Source organism: Phaseolus vulgaris, chromosome 8, assembly GCF_051622355.1.
Source record: "Phaseolus vulgaris cultivar YP4 chromosome 8, ASM5162235v1, whole genome shotgun sequence".
Classification (NCBI taxonomy): Eukaryota; Viridiplantae; Streptophyta; class Magnoliopsida; order Fabales; family Fabaceae; genus Phaseolus; species Phaseolus vulgaris.
The window spans coordinates 62,094,694-62,118,321 of NC_143505.1; the positions used below are offsets into that span (position 1 = coordinate 62,094,694).

A 23,628-nucleotide genomic window follows, 5' to 3' on the forward strand; every position below is an offset into this window, starting at 1 on the left:
AGGAGAGAAAGACGAAGAAGACATGATTAACCTAGAAGAATGTAAGGAAATCAGTGCGCCATAACGAGTAGGTTTAGCAGGGAAGCAGTCACTTAGAACAGTGGGAGACCACTATTTATAGCCTTTGAGGAAGGAGGAAGACTGAGCGTCGCTAACGTCACGCGTTTGGTGTCACTAAAGTCACGTCCCACCTCGGAAAGCTCAATCGTCACTTCGATCTTAGATAAAGACTCTTTAAATTAACCATCTTCGAATCTGGGGACAAGTGTACCAATAGGATCTGCACGACCGAAACTATGACTCGACACTTGATTCAAACCGACCGACATGACGACAACGAGACTGATTACCAACGTTTGTTAATATCCTTTTATTAGGTTCATTAATGATAATGAGCCCACAATAATTGTATAAATTAACACAGATCCCAAAGGATAGGTACATAATCATCTAATCCTAAATTCTGAGTGCCGAGTGCTGAAATCTGACTTGAGTATTAAAATACTTTTTGCATGTATCATCCGAATCTGGAGTTAGCAAGGAGGAGGAGAGGAAGAGCAAGAAGGTAAGAGTTCAACTGAGAGGAAGGAACATTTTTCAAAAAATTAAAATACATTGATGACAAGATATTTTCTTTTAAATAAAATCAACTACCGTGATTACTTAAGTAAATAAATCTAAATCATTATTTTTTTTTTGGCAAATTAATTTTGTTTGTCCCATTAAAATACTTTATTTACCTCCGTGAATAAGACAGTTAGAAAAAATAATATTTTCCTTAAAAATTTAAACTTAGAGTAATATATTTCTCGTTACCTTTTAGAAAATAACATTTCAGAAAATCATATTTACGGAAAGTGATTTTTTTTTGTCAAACTTATAAGAGAAACATTACATTTTCACGAAGGTGAGAAAACTAACTTTTCTGTTCTCCAAATTAAAATTAAAATTTTGCTGAAAAATAATATCATATTTTTTTTATAAATTAATGTAGTAATGAGTTAAATATTTTAATAAAGAAAGACTTACTCTTTTATTTCATAAAACTTGTATAAACACTTTCAACAATATTTTTCACCCAACAAAACCAAGTATTTACAGAACTCATAATTTATGCGGCTTAATGTTACTATTTATTAAATTAATAGAGAGTATTTTATAAATTAAAAAATTATTTATATTTAAACTAATTTTTTAATTAAATTAATATTTAATTTAATTAAGATAATAATTAATTATATTAATTATTTAATTTTTTATTTAATAACATTTTTTTAGTAATAAATCACTGTATAAACTAGTTTTAAGCTATCATTACAAGAATGTTCATTTTCTTATATTATTATTACAATAAAAATAATGGGGGCATGAAAAATAAGTTAAAAAAACCGAAAAGGGGAACTAGTAGAATCGAGAAGCTTCGCCATATTTTTTTGATCACACAACAAATTCAAACCCCTTCTAAAACCCTACCATTTCTCTGCTTAACCAAACGCACTTTCTTCGTCTCTTTCTCTCTCGCCACAATCTTCTTCTCTCATCAATTCACCATGCACAAACTCTCCACCACTGCTCGCTCTTCTTCCGTCTCCGCCTTGTTGCGCTATGGCGGCGCACTTCGAAGGGACGTGGTTGCTCCCATTTCCTCTTCGCACTTAGCCAAGGTTTCCATTTCTTTCACCTTTTTCGCTTTGTAAATTTCTCTTCATTTCGATTTTTCATGCCATAATCCCTAGCTTGCTATTCGTTTGTGTTTGCTTCTGCATACAGTGATTCTGTTTGTTTTTGTAATATTGCGGACTGGCATACTGCATATGTAGATCACGTTAATTGATTATGTAGTGTTAGTTTATCTGATGTTCGTGGATAACAAACACGTGTTGCATCCATTTTGTAATTGTCGGGTTTTGTTTGTGAGGAGCAGGTGAGTGAGAATGACTCTCAAACTAGATGGTTTTCTATTATGGGATCGGAAAAATCCAGCACGATTGAATCTGCAAATTTTCCAAACTCGAGAAGAGATTTGTTTTTGGGTAGACGATGTGAATCAACTGCTGCAGAATCTTCTGCGTCTAGTTCCCCACCAGCTGAGAGATATGAATACCAAGCTGAGGTATGGCTGTTTTTCATGTTGTATGGTGTCTAGTGCGTATGGTATTGCTTACTTGACTTTGGATAATATGCATCATTGGCAGGTTAGTCGGCTCATGGACCTCATTGTTAACAGTTTATACAGTAACAAAGAAGTGTTTCTTAGGGAGCTTATTAGGTATGCTCTTACGAAATTGTAGATGTTTTTTAGCGCTGATAAATTATTCAAGTTTCTCTTTCGTCTTTTCGGGAAACTATTTCTAGGAAGAGAGTTGAAATTTTCAATATAGAATCCTTGTCCTTGATATTTATTGGACGTATGTAATTCCGTGTTGCCCAATCTGTTTATCTATACATTTTGATGTACAGCAATGCAAGTGATGCTTTGGATAAGCTGCGGTTTCTGAGTGTAACAGAGCCTGGGCTGTTGAAGGAGGCAGTTGATTTTGATATCCGAATTCAAGCTGATAAGGATAATGGGATCATATCTATTACGTAAGAGAAATGACTGTGATTAATATTTGATATAAGATTTTAATCTCAGTTGGTGCTGCAACTTATGTTTTATGCAGTGATACAGGCATTGGTATGACTAGGCAAGAGCTAGTTGATTGCCTTGGAACTATAGCTCAAAGTGGAACTGCAAAGTTTTTGAAGGCTCTAAAGGTCTTAACTTCTTCTGAAAGATGCTTTAAGATTTTACTGTCTTTGTTTGCTTTTGCATTCATATATATTACCATCTGACAAATGTGTATCATTTAAAAGGATAACAAGGATGCCGGTGGTGACAACAACTTAATTGGTCAATTCGGTGTGGGATTTTATTCTGCTTTTCTGGTTTCTGATCGGGTATGCATTTGTGTAAAAGTAAATATATCATGGTCTTTTATTTTTTCTTTAATTTGGTTATGACAACTTGTGTTGTTTGAAGGTGGTTGTCTCAACAAAGAGTCCAAAATCTGATAAGCAATATGTTTGGGAAGGGGAGGCGAATGCTAGCTCATATACCATAACCGAGGAAACAGATCCTGAGAAGCTGATTCCAAGGGGAACTCATCTTACACTTTATCTCAAGGTATGTTGATAATCATCTTTTTTTAACATTAAGTAATTATTTTAGTTTTCTTTTTTCCCAAGCTTACAAATGTGATTTCATTATGCCCATTGCTACCTTTCAGAGGGATGACAAAGGTTTTGCTCATCCAGAGCGGATTCAGAAGCTTGTGAAAAACTATTCACAATTTGTCTCGTTCCCAATATACACTTGGCAGGAAAAGGGATACACCAAAGAAGTATGGCTATCTAATCCAGATCTTTTCAGTTTGATGACACTATCTATTATAATATTACTTGTGTTGAGTTAATTTCATTCTCCGCTAGATTTTAGTATTGACTTTTTCAGCATTAATAGTGTTTTGATCTTATTCTAGGTGGAGGTTGACGAGGAGGGTACAGATGAAGCTAAAAAGGACAATCAAGATGAGAACACCGAGGTAACATTCTGATTGTTCTGCGTATGTGATGAATTCATTATTTTCATTGATGTGAATGTGAATTGTGTAGCTGCTGCAAATTTACTCATTGACCAGTGACTTTGACCAATTGTCATGACAGAAAAAGAAGAAAACTAAAACTGTTGTTGAGAGGTACTGGGATTGGGAGCTAACAAATGAGACCCAACCAATCTGGGTTAGTTTTATGATTTCCAATTTCATGAGGTACACTCAAACATTTTAAAAATTATTACTTGAATGAAGTGGAATTATTCTATTATGCAGCTCCGTAATCCTAAAGAAGTCACTAAGGACGAGTACAATGAATTCTATAAGAAAACTTTTGATGAATACTTGGAGCCATTAGCATCCTCACACTTTACCACAGAGGTAAGGATTTTATGGTCTCAAGTGCCCCCTTGTTGTGCTTAGTGGATATTTTTATCTGTTAATGACAATTCAGAGTTTGGCTCGAAAACTAGCTTGATAAAGTCAATTTTTCACCATATTCCTGAGGAGATTCATAGTGTTACAAGTAATAAGTGTGGTGATGCTTGTTATTTCAGGGTGAGGTAGAATTTAGATCTATACTTTTCGTTCCTGCCTTTGCTCCCTCAGGGAAGGATGACATAATCAATCCCAAGACCAAGAATATAAGACTTTTTGTGAAGAGAGTATTCATTTCAGATGACTTTGATGGGGAACTGGTATAAGCACTTTGCTATCTACATTCTACAACCTTGAGTAGCTGGTTGGTGTTGTCAAAATTGTATTATTGTGGACTAATGTGTTTGTTGCGCAGTTCCCCCGTTACTTAAGCTTTGTCAAAGGTGTTGTTGACTCAAATGACCTCCCACTTAATGTGTCACGTGAAATTCTTCAAGAGAGCCGCATAGTAAGTACATAGGGCAATGTGAATATGCTTGATCTTTACATCTGGATCTCTATTTTATCATACTAGTTATGCCTTACTTATTTTTTCCTTGTTGCTTGAAGGTGCGGATTATGAGGAAACGTTTAGTTCGGAAAGCTTTTGACATGATTCTGGGAATATCCATGAGTGAGAACAGAGAGGTATATTATTATTCTGAAAATTTTTCATTGTATACACAGTTTTCTTTTAATATTTTTTGAAGTTGTAGAGTAGCTAGGATAAATTTAGGTGTAGAAGTATCAATATTATATATATCTTATCAGTTATTTTAGGTCTCTTTTTATAACTGCTGTTGATAAAAGGATGGTCTTTTTGTTAGTATTTTACTGGCTGACTTGTTCTGTATGCAGGACTATGAGAAATTCTGGGAGAACTTTGGCAAACACTTGAAATTGGGTTGCATTGAAGACCGTGAGAATCACAAACGTCTTGCACCATTGCTTCGCTTTTTCTCATCCCAAAGTGAAGAAGAACTGATTGGCTTGGATGAATATGTTGAGAACATGAAACCTGATCAAAAGGATATCTATTATATTGCTTCTGACAGTGTGACTAGTGCGAAGAACACACCTTTCTTGGAGAAACTTGCGGAGAAGGATCTTGAAGTAATCTTTGTTTTCTTACTAGTGTTTATAACTTTGTATCTTTTAATTACTTATTTCTATCAGTTAATACGTATGTTGGTGTTTTTTGTAATGTAATTTTTCAGGTTCTGTTTTTGGTGGATCCAATAGATGAGGTTGCCATTCAAAACCTTAAATCGTACAAGGAAAAGAATTTTGTTGACATTAGCAAAGAAGACTTGGATCTAGGTTTAATTTCTTTCTTCTCTAAACTTCCTCTCAATAATTTGATTACACAAACACTCACATTTTTGTCTATCAAACATTTGTTAGTCTCTCTCTGGTCTACAATGGTGCGAATTAATAGCTCTGTTCTTTATTGTTCAAGTTTGTTACGCATTTGTTGTTTCTGCAGGTGATAAGAATGAGGAAAGGCAAAAAGAAATGAAGCAGGAATTTGGCCAAATATGTGACTGGATCAAGAAACGACTGGGAGATAAAGTTGCAAGTGTGCAAATTTCAAACCGACTTAGCTCTTCACCTTGTGTTCTGGTGTCTGGAAAATTTGGTTGGTCTGCAAACATGGAAAGGTTGTCATCTTTTCTCTTTAGATTGATCATGTATTTTGAACGTTTAAGTAACAATGTGCAGCATGTAATCAAACTTACTGCAGGCTGATGAAGGCACAAAGTATGGGTGATGCATCCAGCTTGGATTTCATGAGGAGCAGAAGGGTGTTTGAGATCAACCCTGACCATGCCATTATCAGGAATTTGGATGTAAGATAAATGGCCAATTCCCATTTCCTTTCTTCGTCATGATTACTAATTGAAATTAAGATAACGCAATCAAAATGGGTAATCTTTTTCAGGCTGCATGCAAAACAAATCCCGATGATGAAGATGCCCTCAGAGCTATCGAACTTTTGTATGATGCAGCTTTGGTTTCCAGTGGTTTTACGGTGAGCTCATACTTGATATTATTGTTATGTCCTTTAAGTTTCCATTGTGAAGTCCTGAAGCTGTATATTTTGGCTCTTTGTTGGTGCACAGCCTGAGAATCCAGCACAACTTGGAGGGAAGATATACGAGATGATGGGTATGGCTCTCACAGGTAAATGGTCAAAACCTGATCAGTTTGAGTCCACTGTAACCAAACCCCACATCCCAGAAACTGTAGAAGCTGAGGTTGTGGAACCTACTGAGGCTGGTCAGAAGTAAGAGGAGAGTAATGTGGACATTTTTGTTTTCTTCCCGATCCCATCTGTTCTTTCTTTGTATTCTTGAAGAACATGGGTCATGGGTTTTGGTAGTAACCTTTTATAGATATCATGAGGAATTCAGTGGCAATGCTATATCTAGAAGCACGTGTAATTCATCCTTTCAGTTGTTTATTTAGTCAAAAACATCAAGCATCGCCATATTTATTTGGATAATTATTTTTTACGGCAGCATCTGAGATAAGAATGATTGCCCATAGAACTGTTACTTATAAGGTTAAGGTAGGTCTTTTTTAAATGTTATTTCTTTTAAATGATATGTTCGTGATATATTCGTGTTGAATAAATATATGTTCGTGTTGAGTATATTTATTGTAGTATTGGTAGAATATGTATTAGTAAAATGTTTAATTTAAAAAATAATTATATGGTATTTGTAGAATATGTATTAGTAAAATGTTTTATTTTATGTATTAGTAAAATGTTTAATTTAAAAAATAATTATTGAATTTCTGACAATTTTATATGATTCTAACAATTTTTAAAAAGAAAAACATATTAATTTTTTAAATATTAAATTTATTGTATATTTTCTATTATAATTAAAAAAATGAGAAAAAAATCTGCCAAAAAATTGAAAAATTTATTAATTTATATAATTTATAATTATATAATATATACATTTGTATTTCATACATTTTAGATTTTAGAGATTGTTTCTCGTTTATATTTTAGAAATTATAAAATGCTGATAATATGATGATGTGCTATGCTACCTGCTCCATTATTATTAGATTGGGTTGTGGGGGCTGCCAACTACTTTCCGTTCTAAAAGATTACGCGTTGTCTTTGGGCAATGCATTGTCGTTTCAACAACCAATACAAATTGAATATTAATCATTTAGTACGATAAATGTGATTGTGATTGAACTTTCTATAATCAAGTCATAGTTTAAAAAATAATAATTTAAAATTAATTCAGGTATGGATAAATTGTGTTTTATAATACTAGTTTATATCAGAAGTAGATGTGTTTTACTCGAGTTAAAAATAGTTAAAAGTTACAATTTGTGAAAATGCTTTCAATATTTTAATAGAAATAAAAATAATGGCTTAAAATACTATGCCTTTTGCTTTAAAAACTAAAAAAAAAATCTATTTCAAACAATATTTTCCATTAAAAGTTGTCAACTTTTATTTCTGTGAATTTTTCAATTATGAACAGTGTTACTTACACAATATTTTTTTTCATTATATCGTTTTTACTCATGAATTATTAAAAAAAGAATTATATAAGTTGAAGCCAAAGCTAAATTCACGAGAGGAGAAGAATATCATACTTCAATATTTTAACAAACCATGATGCGATAAGTTGCGTGCACTCATTGGTTGGAGGGCACTTAGTAGCGTATAGAAACAGTGCTAACAGAACATTCCAAGTCTCTTTACACTTTCTTTTTAACACCTATTTCCTATTTGTTAAAATTCATGTAGGTCCTACTACTTTAGGGATGAAACTCACCAAATAAGAAATGAGACCCATTAAATAGGACCTGCATAAATTTTGCTCAACTGAAGAGAGAATGTCAAAAGAAAAATGTTAAAAATTGTATTGCTAGTATTTATCATTACGTAATATTGGCAATTTGGGCTATACCATCTCATCCATATGACACACTGCAATTCATTGGCAAGTGACAAAAATGATGGTATGGATGATGGTTGAATGAGTAGTGTGCATGATGGTATACAGAACACCCAATTTGATTGAAGCTACTCTTGAGATGATGATAAATAAACCCAGCATATGGAACGTGCACTCCAATGTTATATCACATATAGATTCCCTGCAGGGCACACAAATTTTCAAATTTAGTAAAGGGTGATGATGCAGAAGACATAAGGGTAAGTTACTCAATTGAATGGCTAAAAGTCACAGTGGAAGCAGAGATGCATTTCACACGCATAAGGGTAAGGCATATCAATTGAAACTGGTGATAAAATTCGGTGACATGCAGACTCAAATTTTTCGATGCTCAGACACCTATGCTGATGAGATTGAAAACCAACAAAGTAATAATCTTAAAAAGTGAAACATAGTATTTCAATATGAAACAAAAAAGAAGGAACAACTTCCTATGAAAAGAACAAAGCAGGGTGTTCCACAGAATTTATCAAGAGAAGGAATACCATTTGAATGTGGACACCCTGATTGGGTCAAAAGATACCTTCTGCTATTATATTATTGGCTGTTGATACAGTATAGCATGGCTTTTATGGTACCTACGATGAACTTGAAAGTGTAGGTGAGTGAGATACATTTCAGACTACAGAATACATCCATCTTAAAGTGAATTTTAGGCATAGTAAGGAGATATAGGAAGAAAAAAGAGAATTCAATGAGAGCAATGCTTTTAATAAATATGTTTCTTTTTTATTCAATTAATAATGCATAAAAATAGGAAGCTATATTTTTCCTGAACATAATACAGTAAATGGCTTCCAAATTAACAGGTAAGAAAAAGTATCCCCCACAATAAGATGTACCTTAGATGAATCTATGCTTACCTGCTTAAGTTCTCAAATCAAATCTTTCTGAGTCAGGATCACCATGGAAAATGTTGAGTAGAATGTTAAGTATTGAATCACAATAATGCATGCTAGCATTCAATCAACTTAATGTCTGTTGAACAAAAATCGGGTAAGGCGTGTCAATGATATAAAAATTATTCAAGGGAATATGAATCAATTCATGAAAAGCAAAACTCGGCTATTACTATTGCAGAAAAGTAATTATATGAATGCAAATACCAATTTAGATTTATAGAGCCTCTGCGTATTTTAGCAATGTTCCTTGTTTTTTAACAGTCTCGGCCCAAACTAACAAAGGAACTATCTCACTAATGACCAACACTAATAGGCATCTAACATTGTCCAGCACAAAAGTTGCATAGCCTCAAATACCAAGGAATGCTTATTAGATTATGCATTTCCTACTAAGCACAGTAGGACCAAAACATAGAAAAGGCATCAAAGAACAAGTAGCACAAATTGCAACATACCCAAGTTATTTTTGGCAGAAATCATCATGTTTTCCAACTTTTGAGCAGCCTCAGTCATCCCTTGGGTGTTGTATGCCAGGATCATGCTAGCGAAAGTGATGTTATCAGGTTCACATTTTCTTTCTCTCATGGCCATGAATAACTCGCACATCTTTTTTAGGTCACCAGCCTGCCCATAGGCACTGATTATGCAATTAAAGAAGGGAGTATCCAATACTACATCAGAATTATCAACATGCCTCATGATTGACTCAACTTTGTCAATACGTCCAGCTTTGCTATATGCACTGACAAGTGAGCAATAAGTAATAGAATTAGGCTTCACTCCAAGATGCTTCATTTTTAGAAAATGTTGATCCATCTTCTCAATTTCTCCAGCTTTGCCAAACACCTCAATGACAGTATTATACGTGACAATTGTTGGAGAAAAAACCCTTCTCTCCATGAAATCAATGACAGTCTTCATCTTCTTATACATGCCAGCTTTGCCATACGACTTTATCATCAAATTGAATGTTGTTATGTCTGGTTTTATGCCCATTAGCTGAAATTCATCATACCACTTCTCCATCTTATCAATTTGCCCATCCTTTCCATGTGCTCCAACAAAAGAATTCAGTGTGAAAACATCTGGGTGGCAGTTGCCATTTTCAATCATATCATTCAATGTACTATCCATCTTTTCGAACATGCCAGCCTTACCATATCCATCAATTATGGAATTATAAGTCACAGAGCTACATTCAATGCCCAGAAATGACATCTCCGCAAGGACATGTTCAATCAAATCAAAACGACAAAATTTTGCACAGCAACTTACAAGGATAGAATATGTGTATATATCTGGTTCGCAGTCAACAACTGATTTCATATCTTCAACAGTAGAAAATGCCTGATCAAGGAGACCACTTTGACCGTAAGCACTTACAAGAGCAGTGTAGACATCAACAGTAGGTTTAAGCCCTTCAGAAAACATGATCTCAAATAGATGAGAAGCCTCTTCAGGCTGCTTGCACTTTCCAAGCATCATCAACAGTTTTGCATAGGTTTGGCATCGTGGTTCATACCAGTTTTGCTTTCGAAGAAGTGCAAAAATCTGCAAAAAGAAATGGGTTGTACTTCAGACACAAATGTTAATCCTAAAATCAATTGCAGTCACGTTCCTCAGCCTAAACAAAAACTACTCAGGTATTACATTCATAGACTACGAAATATTTCAAATTCAAAGCACCCCTAGGTTTTTTGAAAAACAAATTTGTGCTTGCATGAAGGCAAATGAACCAGGTGAAAGAGTGAATCAATATTTCTCCCTAGAAAAATAAGATGTCCATAACTCTCCAAGTCATGCCAATTGGAAAAATCATGGTCACACTCAAAATGAAAAGTCAAGCAGTAAATAAAAGCATCACATAATATTGTTCACATTTAAACATGGCAATATTTCCAGAAGAGAACAGAACATCACACTTGACATACTCCTTTCATCTCTCCACAAAACCAACAGTAGTAACTCCGAAATTTCACAATCCCAAGAACAGCTCAATCCAGTTATTTACAGCACAACTTATCATTGCATTGCACTCAATCCAAAAATTAATTCTCAAAACATGCAAATGAATTAAAGAGAGATAAAACTATCACCCATCATTTTACACCCGGTGAAGGGACTAAATTATCCCTAATTTGATTATTTCAACAACTCAATGCCCCTTAAGTGTATTTATTTTTTATATCCCACAAACTATTAAGAAGTGGATGTTCAGTGACATGAAAGTCTCACAAACTCTTGCTAGAATAATTTTGAAAATGGCACTGATACTTTAGATGAGTTTTGCTAATCACACATCTATTATGAAATTTTCTAATCTCTAGTCTCCTATGGGATTTCCAACACAAACAAACTCTATCAAATTCCGACCAATGAAGTTTGGGTCCAATCTAGCAGAAAATCCCCACATCATGGAAGTGTCTAAACTCAGAATTGGACAAACAAAATTGTCTTTGCCTCGAGAGCGGATTGCCAACGACAGCGTTTGATGGCGTCATCTAGGGCTTCGAGAAGGGCCTTTGGCCAGAGCTGTTTGTGGGAGTTGGACTTGGCCTTGTTCTGAACGCCTTTGATGGCAGCTTCCGTTCGGAGAATGCGCGACAACTCCTTCTTCGGCTCCCTCACCAACCCCGCACTCCCTGCTTTCGCCTTCCGCTTCAACGACACCACGTGAAAACGACGCCGTCTCTTTGGAAGAGCGTTGTTGGTTGCAGAAGTCAAGGGTGTGACGGAGGAGATACCACACGACCATGTCAAGTTCATTGCAGACACACTCACACTCACTCACAACAAATCAAAATCATTTTTATAATTCCATTTTTTAATTTTAATTTATGTATTAGAACAATAGGTTTTTGAGTTTTTTATTTTGCTTTAAAATGATAATTTTCAAGATTTTTAAAACTATTTTTCCAATAATAAGATAAATGAATATAACATTAAAACTATTTAAATTTATATTTTTGAAAACGGTTTTATTTGTTTAAATTGAAATAACGTTTTTAGTTTATAAACATGGCAACATTCATATAAATTTTAGTCATATTTTCGCTAGAAAAACACGGTATGTTAATTTATATATTTTGTGTTTTTGTTAAATATAACCGTGTAAGTTATTGATATTCAATATTGTGTAATAATGATATTCTTTATTTAATTTTTAATATTGAATATAATTAGATATAAATAATAAAATTAAAAAATACGGAAATATATTATTGAACTAGTCATAAAATGGTTTCGGATATTGACTTGCTATGTAGCATAGATACGGATACGGATATTGATACGATACGGATATGGACACGGAGATACTTATAATTTTTAAAATGTAGGATACGAGGACACGGATCTATATATTATATAATTTTAAATTATATAAATTGAAAATAAATATTTATATGCTAAAGTATGTTTCGGATTCTTTTTGAAAGTAGAAAGATATTTTTCATGACTTGTTCAAAAGAATTTGTTCCTTATTTTTATAATTATAATAAAAATTTATATAATAAATTTAACTTTTTAAAAAATTATTGTATTTATACCTTCTAAAATTTTAGAATTTTTAAAAATTCAATAAATATTTTTGAATTGAACACTTCACCAATAAACATAAGTCTCGTTTACTTGGCTGGTGAAAAGATAACAGTGTTAACGTAACGGTCTTTGCAACCGCGTGGACCGGTCACCGTGTGATAAATAACACCGTTCTCCCAGTCACGGAGTAACAGTGAGTTTGATCATTCTCTTGGTCATATTCCGTTTTCTTCTTCATTCGCCCTTTCACCGTTTCTTCTCTCCTTTGACCTATCGAACCCCTCTCCTTGATTCCTTGTGTTGTGTGAAGAACATACTTTGCCTTCTCTTCTCCTCTCTCTGGTAATTTTCTTCTCCTTTTCACTCAATTTTTTATTCTTATTGTTTTAAGCATATCTTTGCTCTGACTCTGTGAATTTCGATGCACCTCCTTCAACTGTTGAATTGAAACATTCTTTGTAGCAATTTTTTAAGTCTGAATTTCATTGTCAACTTGTGCTGTGGGTCGTTGAAGTTGTGTCTATGATTTGATTTATTTGATATGCTGTTTGAGTTTATGAGCTAACTTGTTTTTTGCCATCAGTTTGTGGAGAAATTAGGGTTGATTAATTACTAAATAGTTTGGTGTTTACTCTCTCCGATCTCTGCCTCTTGCTTTGTCTTTCGTCGTGTTTCTGTATTTTGGAGGTTTATATGGAGTTGGATGAAAGCCTGCACCTGTTTGCAGATTATGAATTTTCTCAAGTTCCTTTGACTGTGACAAAGAATATGTGTAGTTATTTACAAACTAATTTTTGTTTCTTGGGTATGGTCTCTAGGGTTTAACGAAAAAAACTGAAGCTTTTGCCGCAGAACCATGCACCCTCCACGACAGCAATCACAAGTTGGTGAAGGACTGCAAACTTCGCTGTCTCTGGTTTCTTCAGATCCCCGCCTTTCCCTTGAGGAGCATAGATCAAACACTGGCAATCTCCGTGAATCTCCTACTGAAAGTGCCAGTTCTAGGGAAATTTGGCCTATGGCTGCAGCAATAAAAAAGGAGAGTGTTTCTGGTGCAGACAAAATTACTCTTCATGACGTTGCAAGAGAACGAGTTGATGTGGTATATGAAAAAATGCTTCATCTACCTTGCGAATTTCTTGACGAACTGAAAAATGGGCTTCGAGTTATTCTTGAAGGAGGGAATGGCTCCCAGCACAGAGAGGAATTTTTTATTTTGCAGAAACTTGTTCAGAGTAGAGCTGATTTAACAACCAAGACATTGGTAAGAACTCATCGTGTGCAGCTCGAAATCCTTGTTGCCATAAATACTGGGATTCAGGGATTTTTACATCCTAGCATCAATCTATCTCAGGCTTCATTGATTGAGATATTTCTGTATAAGAGATGCAGAAACCTAGCTTGTCGGAGCCAGCTTCCTGCTGAAGATTGTACCTGTGAGACATGCGCCAATGGAAATGGTTTCTGCAATCTTTGCATGTGTGTTATCTGCAGCAAGTTTGACTTTGAAGTAAACACATGCCGCTGGATTGGATGTGATTTGTGTTCTCATTGGACTCACACTGATTGTGCCATTCGTGAGCAACTCATTTGTATGGGCCCTGCTACACAGAATGGAACAGGGCCAAGTGAAATGGTTTTTAAGTGTCAAGCATGCAATAGGACTTCAGAACTGCTAGGTTGGGTTAAAGATGTCTTCCAGCATTGTGTAATGTCATGGGATGGAGAGGCCCTGATTAGGGAACTTGATTTTGTCAGTAGGATCTTTCATGGAAGTAAAGACCCACGAGGGAGGAAACTCCATTGGAAGTCTGACGATCTCAAGGAAAATTTAAGAAGTGGGAAAGTGGAATCTAAGGCAGCATGCAAGGCAATATTGATGGTTTTCAAAGGTACAAGTTTTATAGTTTTTTACCTGCAAAATTGTAGTTAGTCTTTAGTGAGGCATCATTATTGTTAAAATATTGGTAGTTCTATTCATTCTCCTTTCTTTTTGTTCTAACCAATACTTTTCATATGTGAAGAGCTTGAGCTGGACTCTCAAAAGACTCTGGAAAATGCTGAAAGTGAAAGTGAAAGACTGATTGCTCCACAGGAGGCATGCAATAGAATTTCAGAGGTGGTGCATGAGGCTGTAAGAAATATGGAAATGGTAGCCAATGAGAAGATGAGAATGTTCAAGAAGGCTCGGTTGTCTTTTGATGCTTGTGAACGTGAACTAGCAGAAAAGGCCAGAGAAGCAGGAGAACTGAACATGGATAGGCAAAAAAAGAAGTTAGAGATTGAAGAACTGGAAAGGATTGTGAGGCTTAAAAGTGCAGAGGCTGATATGTTCCAGATGAAGGCTAATGAAGCTAAAAGAGAATCTGAGCGGCTCCAGAGGATTCTTCTTGCCAAGTCAGATAAATCAGAAGAAGAATATACCAGCAATTATTTGAAGCAAAGATTAAGTGAGGCCGAGGCTGAGAAGCAGTATCTGTATGAAAAGATGAAAATGCAGGAGACTTCTCGTTTATCACAAAGCAGTGGTGGTGGTGACCCCTTAATGTTTTCCAAAATCCATGATCTTCTCTATAGTGTTCCTCCTAATGCAGATGGTCCATCTAATGACTGTCATCCTTTTAGAAAAAACCCATAAACATTCGTTTAGTTTATGCATCTTCTACATATTATAGTAATGTCATTTTATTACATAATTGATGGACAGTCAGTGTCATTAGGTTCCAGATAATGTAACCCTTCCAGACAAATCCTAAGGGGTATATGTTGAAATACAGTTATTGATGTCTCTTGATTTGTGGAATCTAATTAGCTAATCAATAGCTTTAGCATTGTGATGCAATATAAGTTTTTTCCGGTATGTCTTGTGTGAGTTGGATCTGGACTTCAGAGCAAATAGGATGTGGAGAAAAAGTTGAAGTAATCTTATGTTATTGATAAAATGAAACTGACAGTACAAACTAACTGCTTTTCTTGCCTTACTAGAAAGATGGGATACCCATCTTTTTGACAGATGCAGCTGGGTGAGGCACATTACTATTCATGGGGGTTGATCATTAGCTTCTGGAGTTCGATGAAACGATACCATGTTGGTAAACGTCAAAGCGGCACTGATTCCATGGCATCTTATTGAAGAGCTTTGGCACACATTTGGTGTGACAATCCTTGCATTGTTGACAAACAGACCTGTTCTCCCCATGTTGGTGATGTTGATCACCCTAGTTGGAATGCTGGAGGGAACCACAGAGCCATTTGGAAAATGTAATAGATGACTGAGCAGTAACGGTGTTGGAATAGAATGGCTGAGTATGAAATCAGGGAGCTGGTCTAGAGATATGGAGAACTGTGATAGTTCATCATCATTTGGCATTAGGAATGTCAAATCATTGGTTTGCAGTGAATTTTGGTGGCTGTTGAGTATTTTGAGGAGGATGACAAATCCATGGTAAGAGCGACTTCTCATATCAGCCATGGCTACCTGTAGGTCGGTTTGGTTGAATGAAATTGTTGACTGAGATTCAGCAATGGCAAAGAGGGTAAGAAGTACCACACACCAGAGAGCCATTAGTGGAAACTTTAATGTTTACTATTGTGTGTTGTGTGTGATGAATGCAATGACATCTCAATTTGCTTGGTATATATATATCCATGTTAATGTTTGAGGCTTATGTTGTCACACTTTTTTCCTCTGTTGGAAGGTAGGCCGTAGGGCGATTGTGCATGAAGAGGTACCTAGAATGTAGTAGTTAGTCCAGAAGCTGATGATGCTTTAGGCATCTTGGTATAACAGATAAATGAAAATAAGGAGTACTAGTGAAAACAAAAATAAAAGATATAAAAAGATACTTAATTTGAAGATTGAATTCAAATTAATTATAACTTTTAAAAAATATAAAAACCTAATTTACAAATTTTTTCAGTTATCTAAAAGTTGAGTTGAGCTTAGAAATGGCAACGTGCCTGGACACGGAGATACATATAATTTCTAAAATGTATGATATGGAGACACAAATCTATATATTATATAATTTTAAATTATATAAATTAAAAATAAATATTTATGTGCAAAAGTATGTTTGAGATTCTTTTGGGAGCATAAAGATATTTTTCATGACAGATTCAAAAGATAAGTGTTCTACGAGTGTCGACACTCATACGTGTGTCTGACACCGATAGCCATTTAAAGGAAGTGTATGAGTCTCATAGCTACATATACTTGAATTTGCTTAAAAAATCATCTATTTAAAAAAACATTCACGGATTATTTTATATTCACACTTAAGCTTAATTAAGTTTTAAGTCCTGATAAGATTTGTTGTTTTCAATTGATTTCTATTAAATTTGTTTTTCTATTAACTATTTTAATAATTTATATTTTTCAATTGAGTTCTTGCTATTTAATTTTGTTTATTTTGTTAAATGTGACATGAGTTGAGAGACTCCGAAAGAAGGGTGAGTTGGAGTTGTGCAAGAAGGTCGTAATGTTCACACCAAGCACTTGGTTAAGTTCTATCAAAACTTTATACACAAGCAGAAAAAAAACAAAAACACATGGGTTTGTAATGCATTTTTTAATTTAATATTACTGATGATGTTTTGTCCCAGAATCGTTGTTATTGTTAAAAACAGTAATTTGATTCGTAATAAGCATTATTTGAGTATTTTAATCAGTTTAGATAAGAAAGTGAAGAATATGTGAATTACTTGAATCCATCCATTTACTTTAGGCTTTATTTCTGAGTGTCTTTCTGAAGAAAAAAAATATTATAATTTGTGTTTTAAACAAAGGAGGAACGATGTTAAACTCAAAATATTTAATATAATTAAGAATAAGTGTATTTTTAATTGAATGTGTAATATGTTTTTCTTGTTTATATTTTTACTTATATATACTGAAAAATATTTTCTAATTTTTTTTTACTGTCTTGAAATTGACTTATTTCAATAATAAAAAATAATTATTCAATATCTTTTAATCTATCTGATACAAAATTAATGTCTTTAAATAATGTTATAATTTCATTTGATAATAAAAAAAATATTTTAAAATTGGATAACTCATAATTGTCATATAAGATTTTAGTTTTTATATTAAACTAAAGTTATATATAATTTTATTTATATCAAATTTTATTTTACAGATACGATTTACTTAATTTTAAAATAATTTATTTTTCAGAGGAAACTTTTTTTATTTTTCTGAGAATCTTATATTGAGAATCTTAGTTTTTACATTAATAATTTTGATCTCACTTTCATTCAATATGATTCTCATGGAATATTGGGAATCCAACTTTCCTGGCAGAGAAGAAAAGTTATAATTACGTGAAAAGACTATGTTACCCCTTTTACAAATGCAATGTTATCTTTATCAAAAAGTTATCATCCCATTATTGGGCATGGCACTAAGTGTGTCATATATAATTTGCATGCAACTCTTCTTAAATAACATTATATAATTGGAAAATGATGTTTGATAATTTTTAGAGTTATATATAACTTTTAAAATTGTATATAATTTTTTATTTGATGAGTTTAAAAGTAAATATATATAATAAAAGATTAATTTTAAATAATATAAAAAATATTAAAATAATAATATTAATAATTATAATGTGATTGTATAAAAAATTTGAGTTGTCGTATATCATTATTACCTGTATACTATGTAGCATAGATACGGATATAAACACTGACACGATACGAATACGGACATGGAGATATATATAATCTCTAAAATGTAGGACACGGGGACACAGATCTATATATTATATAATTTTGGATTATATAAATTGAAAATAAATATTTATGTGTGTACCTGAGTGGAGAGATGGGGCCCAGGCACGGTCGGTTGACGTGGTGTAATTGCTGACGTGTTGATCTTCTTCTCCTCTGGTCGATTGTCCTTTCTTGTTGTCTCCTTTGGTCGGTCGTCCCTTCGTGCTATCAACTTCGGTCGGGCGGGGGAGGGTACCTGCGAAGGCACTCCGACGCTCAAGTAAGTATGAGATTCTAAGCGCAGTTTCGTAAGTGAATGAAAACGTACCTTTCTCTGGCTTGAGCACAGTATTTATAGGATTGCCTAATGGGCTTTCTATCCCTTGGGCTCAGGGTGGTTATGGATATGTCTTGTCAGTCGTGCTCCGGAATACCCGGGGAACATATCTTCTCTAAACGCATATTCCTTATTCTTCGGAGGTGTATCTTAACCACCTTAGCTTGTCACATAAATGCCCTTACATTTATTGTGTATACGGCCGGTCGGCCACGTGCGTTCGTTTCCATTTAGTGTATAAGGCCGGTCGGCCACGTGCGTTCGTTTCCATTTAGTGTATAAGGCTGGTCGGCCACGTGCGTTCGTCCGGTGCCTACCAGTACAATGTACAAAGGTATGTTCCAGATTATTTTTGGAACAGGAAGATATTTTTCATGACTGGTTCAAAAGAATTTGTTCCTTATTTTTATAATCATAATAAAAATTTATACAATAAATTTGAGTTTTTGGAAAATTATTGTATATATGCCTTTTAAAATTGTGTGAAAACCGTGCTAGAATTTTCAAAAATTCAACAAATATTTTTTGAATTGAACACTTCACCGATAAGTGTCTTACGAATGTCGTACGAGTGTCGACACCAATACGTATGTCCGACACGGATATACCCATTTAAGATAAGTGTCCGAGCATCATAGTGAATACCTTATATAATTTGATTAATTTTCCACTTCATCTTGGTGAACTTTTTTTACATATAATAGTGAATAAAAGTATATATATTGAATCATATTTATTATAAAGTTTGAGTAAAATAATATTTAATAAAGGGTAATTATGTAAAAAGATGTTGTACATAAGGAATCGAATACATCTTTAATTTCCATAAGACATATCTAAATATTTCTAAGAATGTTTATTATTAATCAAAAGTTTTTTTTATTCTATTTTAAGGAAACATGATTTTTAATATTGTTAGTTTTCAAGAATCATGACTTTTATATAAAAAAAATTCCTTCAAATGTCTTTTTAAAAGGTTCATCCTTATAAACATTTGAAGAGAAGAGTAATAAAATATGTTAAATAATTTGTAGAGAAAAAGTTGTCATTCGAAGAAAAAGACATTAAAGAAAAATAAAGTATTAATCGAAAAAAATAACAATATAAAAGGATCTTTTTCGTGATATAGTATTTATATCATAATAATAAATTCAAGGACATTTCTTTTTTTTTTTTGTTTTTGTCATGTAACAACGTAAATAAACACCTTTTTCACGTTTATATTTTATTTTAATTTTTTTATCAAAAATAAAGAAAAAAAGTTGTCATTATATATAAAAGAATTGTTTAAGACCATACACCAGAATAAGTATTTAATTATAGTGAAATAAAAAATATAGTATTTATTATATATAACATTACATCACCATATGAAGAAAACTATAAATACATGTAATAATAATAAAATATAAATAAAACTACAAAATCAATTAAAAATAAAACGTAAAAATTGATTTGATTTAGTTTGAATTTATTTTATGATTTTTTATGTTTGATTTAGATGTATTTTGAATTTACAAAATTAAACCACACAGCAAAACATTACAACTAATAGTTACCATAATGTTTCAAACATGTATAATATTTATTATTATTATATTTTACTTTTTTTCAAAAATATAATTTATTCTTGCGATAGAGGGAATATTCTTGTAGATTCAAACATAAAGTGTGTGATTATTAAATAGTCTAAACTCCTTTTTTTTCAATAGCAAATTTCATATTATTTACTAATCAATATTTTAAAAAGTGTCAATTATGGAAAAATATATTAAACATGAATTCAATAATTCAACAATTTTCCAATAGTAACAATTAAACCACCCAATTATATAAAAAAATAAAAAATAAGAACTCAATTAAAATATGTAAAAGAATTTAAGTATTGAATATGTAATTATTTATTTTATATTTTATTATTAATTTCTTTTATTCTATTTACACGAGGTTGCATATGACGTATAGACGGTTAAGTTTCCTACTTTTATCAGTACATATCTTTTCACAATTTCATAATATCCAAGAATACAATTAATAAAAATATAATAAATAATTTAATTATATAAAACAATTTTTATTTTAAAAAAAGTGTCAATATCTACCAAACTGTAATCATGTGCAAGACAAATAAGGGAAAGTAAGTTGTCAATTTTTTTGAAACCAACCCATCCCATCTCATTTTCTAGGAAGCATACACAAAAATAGGCAAAAATAGAACATCACAATCCTACTCTCATCCCTTCATAGTTATCCCCTCTTACATTCAAAACCATAAAAATGCAAATAAATTTCATAGTAATTTAAAAAAGAAGAAGCATGAAGAACATGTTGTAGGAAGAAAGATAAATGAAAGGAATAAATGGAAAAATTATAAATTAATTGAGGAGTACTAATATATTAACATTGTCAAATGAAAACATACCATTTTGGAGATGTCACATCGAGTAGAGATTAGAGTATTTCATTGTATATAAGTAGGTGCAAACCTCACTCCCCATGAGCCGATTTTATGAGGTTGAGTTAGGCTTAAAATCCACTTCTTAATATGGTATCAGAATCATTTTAAAAAGTTTATCTTAGTGAATGTTTGTTGGGCACATCGATTAAAGATTAGAGTATTTCATTGTATATAAGTGGGTGCAAACTTCACCTTCATAAGCCGGGGGGTTAAGTTAGACTTAAAGTTCACTTTGTAATATATAATTCACACTTCAATAAATTAATATTTTATTTTTTAACTCAAAATATGATTATAAGTGGGGTTAAAGAATTTGTTGTCTTAATTAAGTTTGATATATGGTGTAATTAGGTTAAAGGTTAAAAGAATAAATAATGAAGAAATGGTTTGGTGGAATAATTAGGAATAGAATGCATATTGTTGAAGAGAAATCTTCCTAGGGAGAATAATAGGCATTGTGGTGGGTCTATGCCCAACTGGATTTTGTAATTATTGAACCTACACATAGTTACTTGATGTGCCCCATACACTAATGCACTTCCCACATGAACATAGTACTTACCTCCAAAAACATTAATAAATCAATCAAAATATTAAATAAAAATATAAAATAAAATAAAATAAACAAGTTTCCATTGCAAGAAGTGAAAAGAAAAGTTGGAAAGGGAAAGTAAGAAAGCTTCCAATGCCATTATGCCCAAGTGGATTACAATGAAGCATGGCCCTACAAGTTTAAACCATCTAACTCTTCCTTTCATCATTCCATTAGTTCTTTTCTAACCAATCACTTTCTTTTTCACTCTTAACTCTTCACTAAACTACTTTTTTTTTCTCCCACACCACATTTTTATCTAAAAGTTTTAACTCAAATTAATTGAAATCACATCTTACTCCATATTAATTATTTTAAATTAAGAATTAAGAAAATGTTACTTTCCCAGTAGCTGCCCAATAAAAAGGAAGTAATTTATAATTATGATATGACATAATTTTACATAATATAATTTCAAAATAATCGCACATAGTTGTTGATATATCAATATTCTCCAAATTTTGAAATCATATCTTCATCAATATTAAATTAGTTTAATTTTTACAACTGTGTTGGAATCCTACTATCATAGACTAGAGATTAGAGATGAAGATATTTTATTATATATAAGTGGGTGCAAACCTCAACTTCATGAGTCGGTTTTATGGGTTGACTTAGACTTAAAGTCTATTTCTTAATATGGTATCAGAGTCATTTAGATCTTATCCTAGCGAGTGTTTGTTGAGCCTATCGTGTCACCCGCTATTGGACCGTTGTCGAACTACCCATAATATATTATCCCAACTTCATGAGTCGGTTTTATGGGTAGAGTTAGACTTAAAGTCTATTTCTTAATATGATATCAGAGTCATTTAGATCTTATCCTAGCGAGTGTTTGTTGAGTCTATCGTGCCACCCCCTATTGGACCGTTATCGGATTATCCATAATATGTTATGTCACGCACGAGCTTACAACTATCATATAAAACTCTTTAAATTAAGGGAATCAAACTATAAATCAAGGGTCTAAAGATTAGTTTTTAAAATTTTTTTTCTAGTAAAACATAGAAGCACTACTTATCTCAAGCAAGATCTCAACTTATATTTCAGCCAAAGTTTGTTTATTTATATAATAATAAGAATGATAATAACGACAGAGTTGAAAAATATGATATTTTATTAATGTGAATAGATATTTTATGATTTTACTTGATAAACGTACTTCAAGTTAATGGTGCCAAATTGCCAACAATGAAGAGACCCAAAAGAAAAGCAATGGTGCCAAACCAAATCGCCAATTATGAACACTCTCCATAAAAAAACAAAGTAATGGTGCCAATGGGAAACACAGCTACTTCAGCTTGCATCATCATATTCCAATATATTTTGTTATATCACCAAATCAAATTCACCTGCATTTATAATAAGGATTTTTGTTTCCTATCATTTATCATACCAGAACATTTATATCAGTGAAAACACCAGTATTTAAGGAGCTCTTTGTTTCTCAGAAAATGTCTTTTTTTTTTCTTTTCTATTTCAACATATAAATAAAATTAAAAGATTGGAAGCAACAAGAAAGTGAAAAACAACATGGCATCTTTTATAATTAAATTAAAAAAAAAATCTAAACTTTCCTACTTGGTATTGTGTTACTCTGTTGAAGATTCCACATACAATATATAACTAGATATAAATCTTACCTTATAAATAACATACAATATATAATTGGATATAATCCTTACCTTATAAACCAGTTTTATGAGGTTGAGTTAAGCTGAAGTTCATTTCTTAATATAGTATCAAGACCATCTCGAATCTATCTTAACAAGTGTTTGTTGAGCTTATCAGATCACTCGCTATCGGACCGTTATCGAACTATCTATAATATATTATCCCACGTACAAACTCTTATTCTCGACGTGAAGAAGGTGTGTTAGAGATCCCACATACAATATAAAAGTGAATACAAACCTAACCTTATAAGTTAATTTTACGAGATTGAGTTAGGTTTAAATCAATACAACAACCATATTAATAATTAACCTATTTTTTAAGCACTTCTTGAAGTGTTGTGGCAGGGCATTAACAACAATAATGTGTCTGTGTGTGAAACAGTGTTGGTAGTTACTATTT

General features: G+C 32.7%; 4 protein-coding genes across 8 annotated transcripts; 2 read left to right on the top strand and 2 right to left on the bottom strand.

Annotated features, from left to right (window-relative positions):
• Positions 1 to 1,353: 1,353 nt before the first annotated feature.
• HSP89.1 (HEAT SHOCK PROTEIN 89.1) lies at positions 1,354 to 6,674 on the top strand. The gene is made up of 20 exons (XM_068629291.2): positions 1,354 to 1,664; positions 1,925 to 2,113; positions 2,196 to 2,269; positions 2,461 to 2,586; positions 2,664 to 2,757; positions 2,857 to 2,940; positions 3,023 to 3,166; positions 3,270 to 3,383; positions 3,522 to 3,584; positions 3,706 to 3,780; positions 3,870 to 3,974; positions 4,151 to 4,291; positions 4,387 to 4,479; positions 4,581 to 4,658; positions 4,869 to 5,123; positions 5,228 to 5,330; positions 5,497 to 5,671; positions 5,755 to 5,860; positions 5,953 to 6,042; positions 6,134 to 6,674. The coding sequence occupies exons 1-20, from the start codon at positions 1,368 to 1,370 to the stop codon at positions 6,299 to 6,301; spliced, it is 2,574 nt and encodes an 857-aa protein (XP_068485392.2). The 5' UTR covers positions 1,354 to 1,367; the 3' UTR covers positions 6,302 to 6,674.
• Positions 6,675 to 7,623: 949 nt separating this feature from the next.
• On the bottom strand, positions 7,624 to 11,721 carry LOC137827050 (LOW protein: PPR containing protein). Of its 5 annotated transcripts, none has more exons than XM_068633250.2 (5): positions 11,368 to 11,721; positions 9,363 to 10,458; positions 8,869 to 8,983; positions 8,491 to 8,593; positions 7,624 to 8,147 (listed from the first exon to the last, which is right to left on the bottom strand). In XM_068633250.2, the coding sequence occupies exons 1-3, from the start codon at positions 11,671 to 11,673 to the stop codon at positions 8,961 to 8,963; spliced, it is 1,425 nt and encodes a 474-aa protein (XP_068489351.1). In that variant the 5' UTR covers positions 11,674 to 11,721; the 3' UTR covers positions 7,624 to 8,147; positions 8,491 to 8,593; positions 8,869 to 8,960. The 5 variants fall into 5 exon arrangements, with proteins under 5 accessions (XP_068489351.1, XP_068489350.1, XP_068489352.1 ...); XM_068633249.2 differs by having other exon boundaries at positions 8,491 to 8,583; positions 11,368 to 11,715; XM_068633251.2 differs by having other exon boundaries at positions 8,529 to 8,583; positions 11,368 to 11,707.
• Positions 11,722 to 12,580: 859 nt separating this feature from the next.
• Positions 12,581 to 15,304, top strand: LOC137827048 (OBERON-like protein). The gene is made up of 3 exons (XM_068633247.2): positions 12,581 to 12,789; positions 13,266 to 14,339; positions 14,472 to 15,304. The coding sequence occupies exons 2-3, from the start codon at positions 13,304 to 13,306 to the stop codon at positions 15,083 to 15,085; spliced, it is 1,650 nt and encodes a 549-aa protein (XP_068489348.1). The 5' UTR covers positions 12,581 to 12,789; positions 13,266 to 13,303; the 3' UTR covers positions 15,086 to 15,304.
• Positions 15,305 to 15,361: 57 nt separating this feature from the next.
• On the bottom strand, positions 15,362 to 16,104 carry LOC137825458 (fasciclin-like arabinogalactan protein 19). The gene is given in 2 exon segments (XM_068631121.2): positions 15,362 to 15,494; positions 15,497 to 16,104. Coding segments are annotated over 2 exon segments (582 nt in total). The 5' UTR covers positions 16,013 to 16,104; the 3' UTR covers positions 15,362 to 15,428.
• Between the last annotated feature and the right edge of the window lie 7,524 nt (positions 16,105 to 23,628).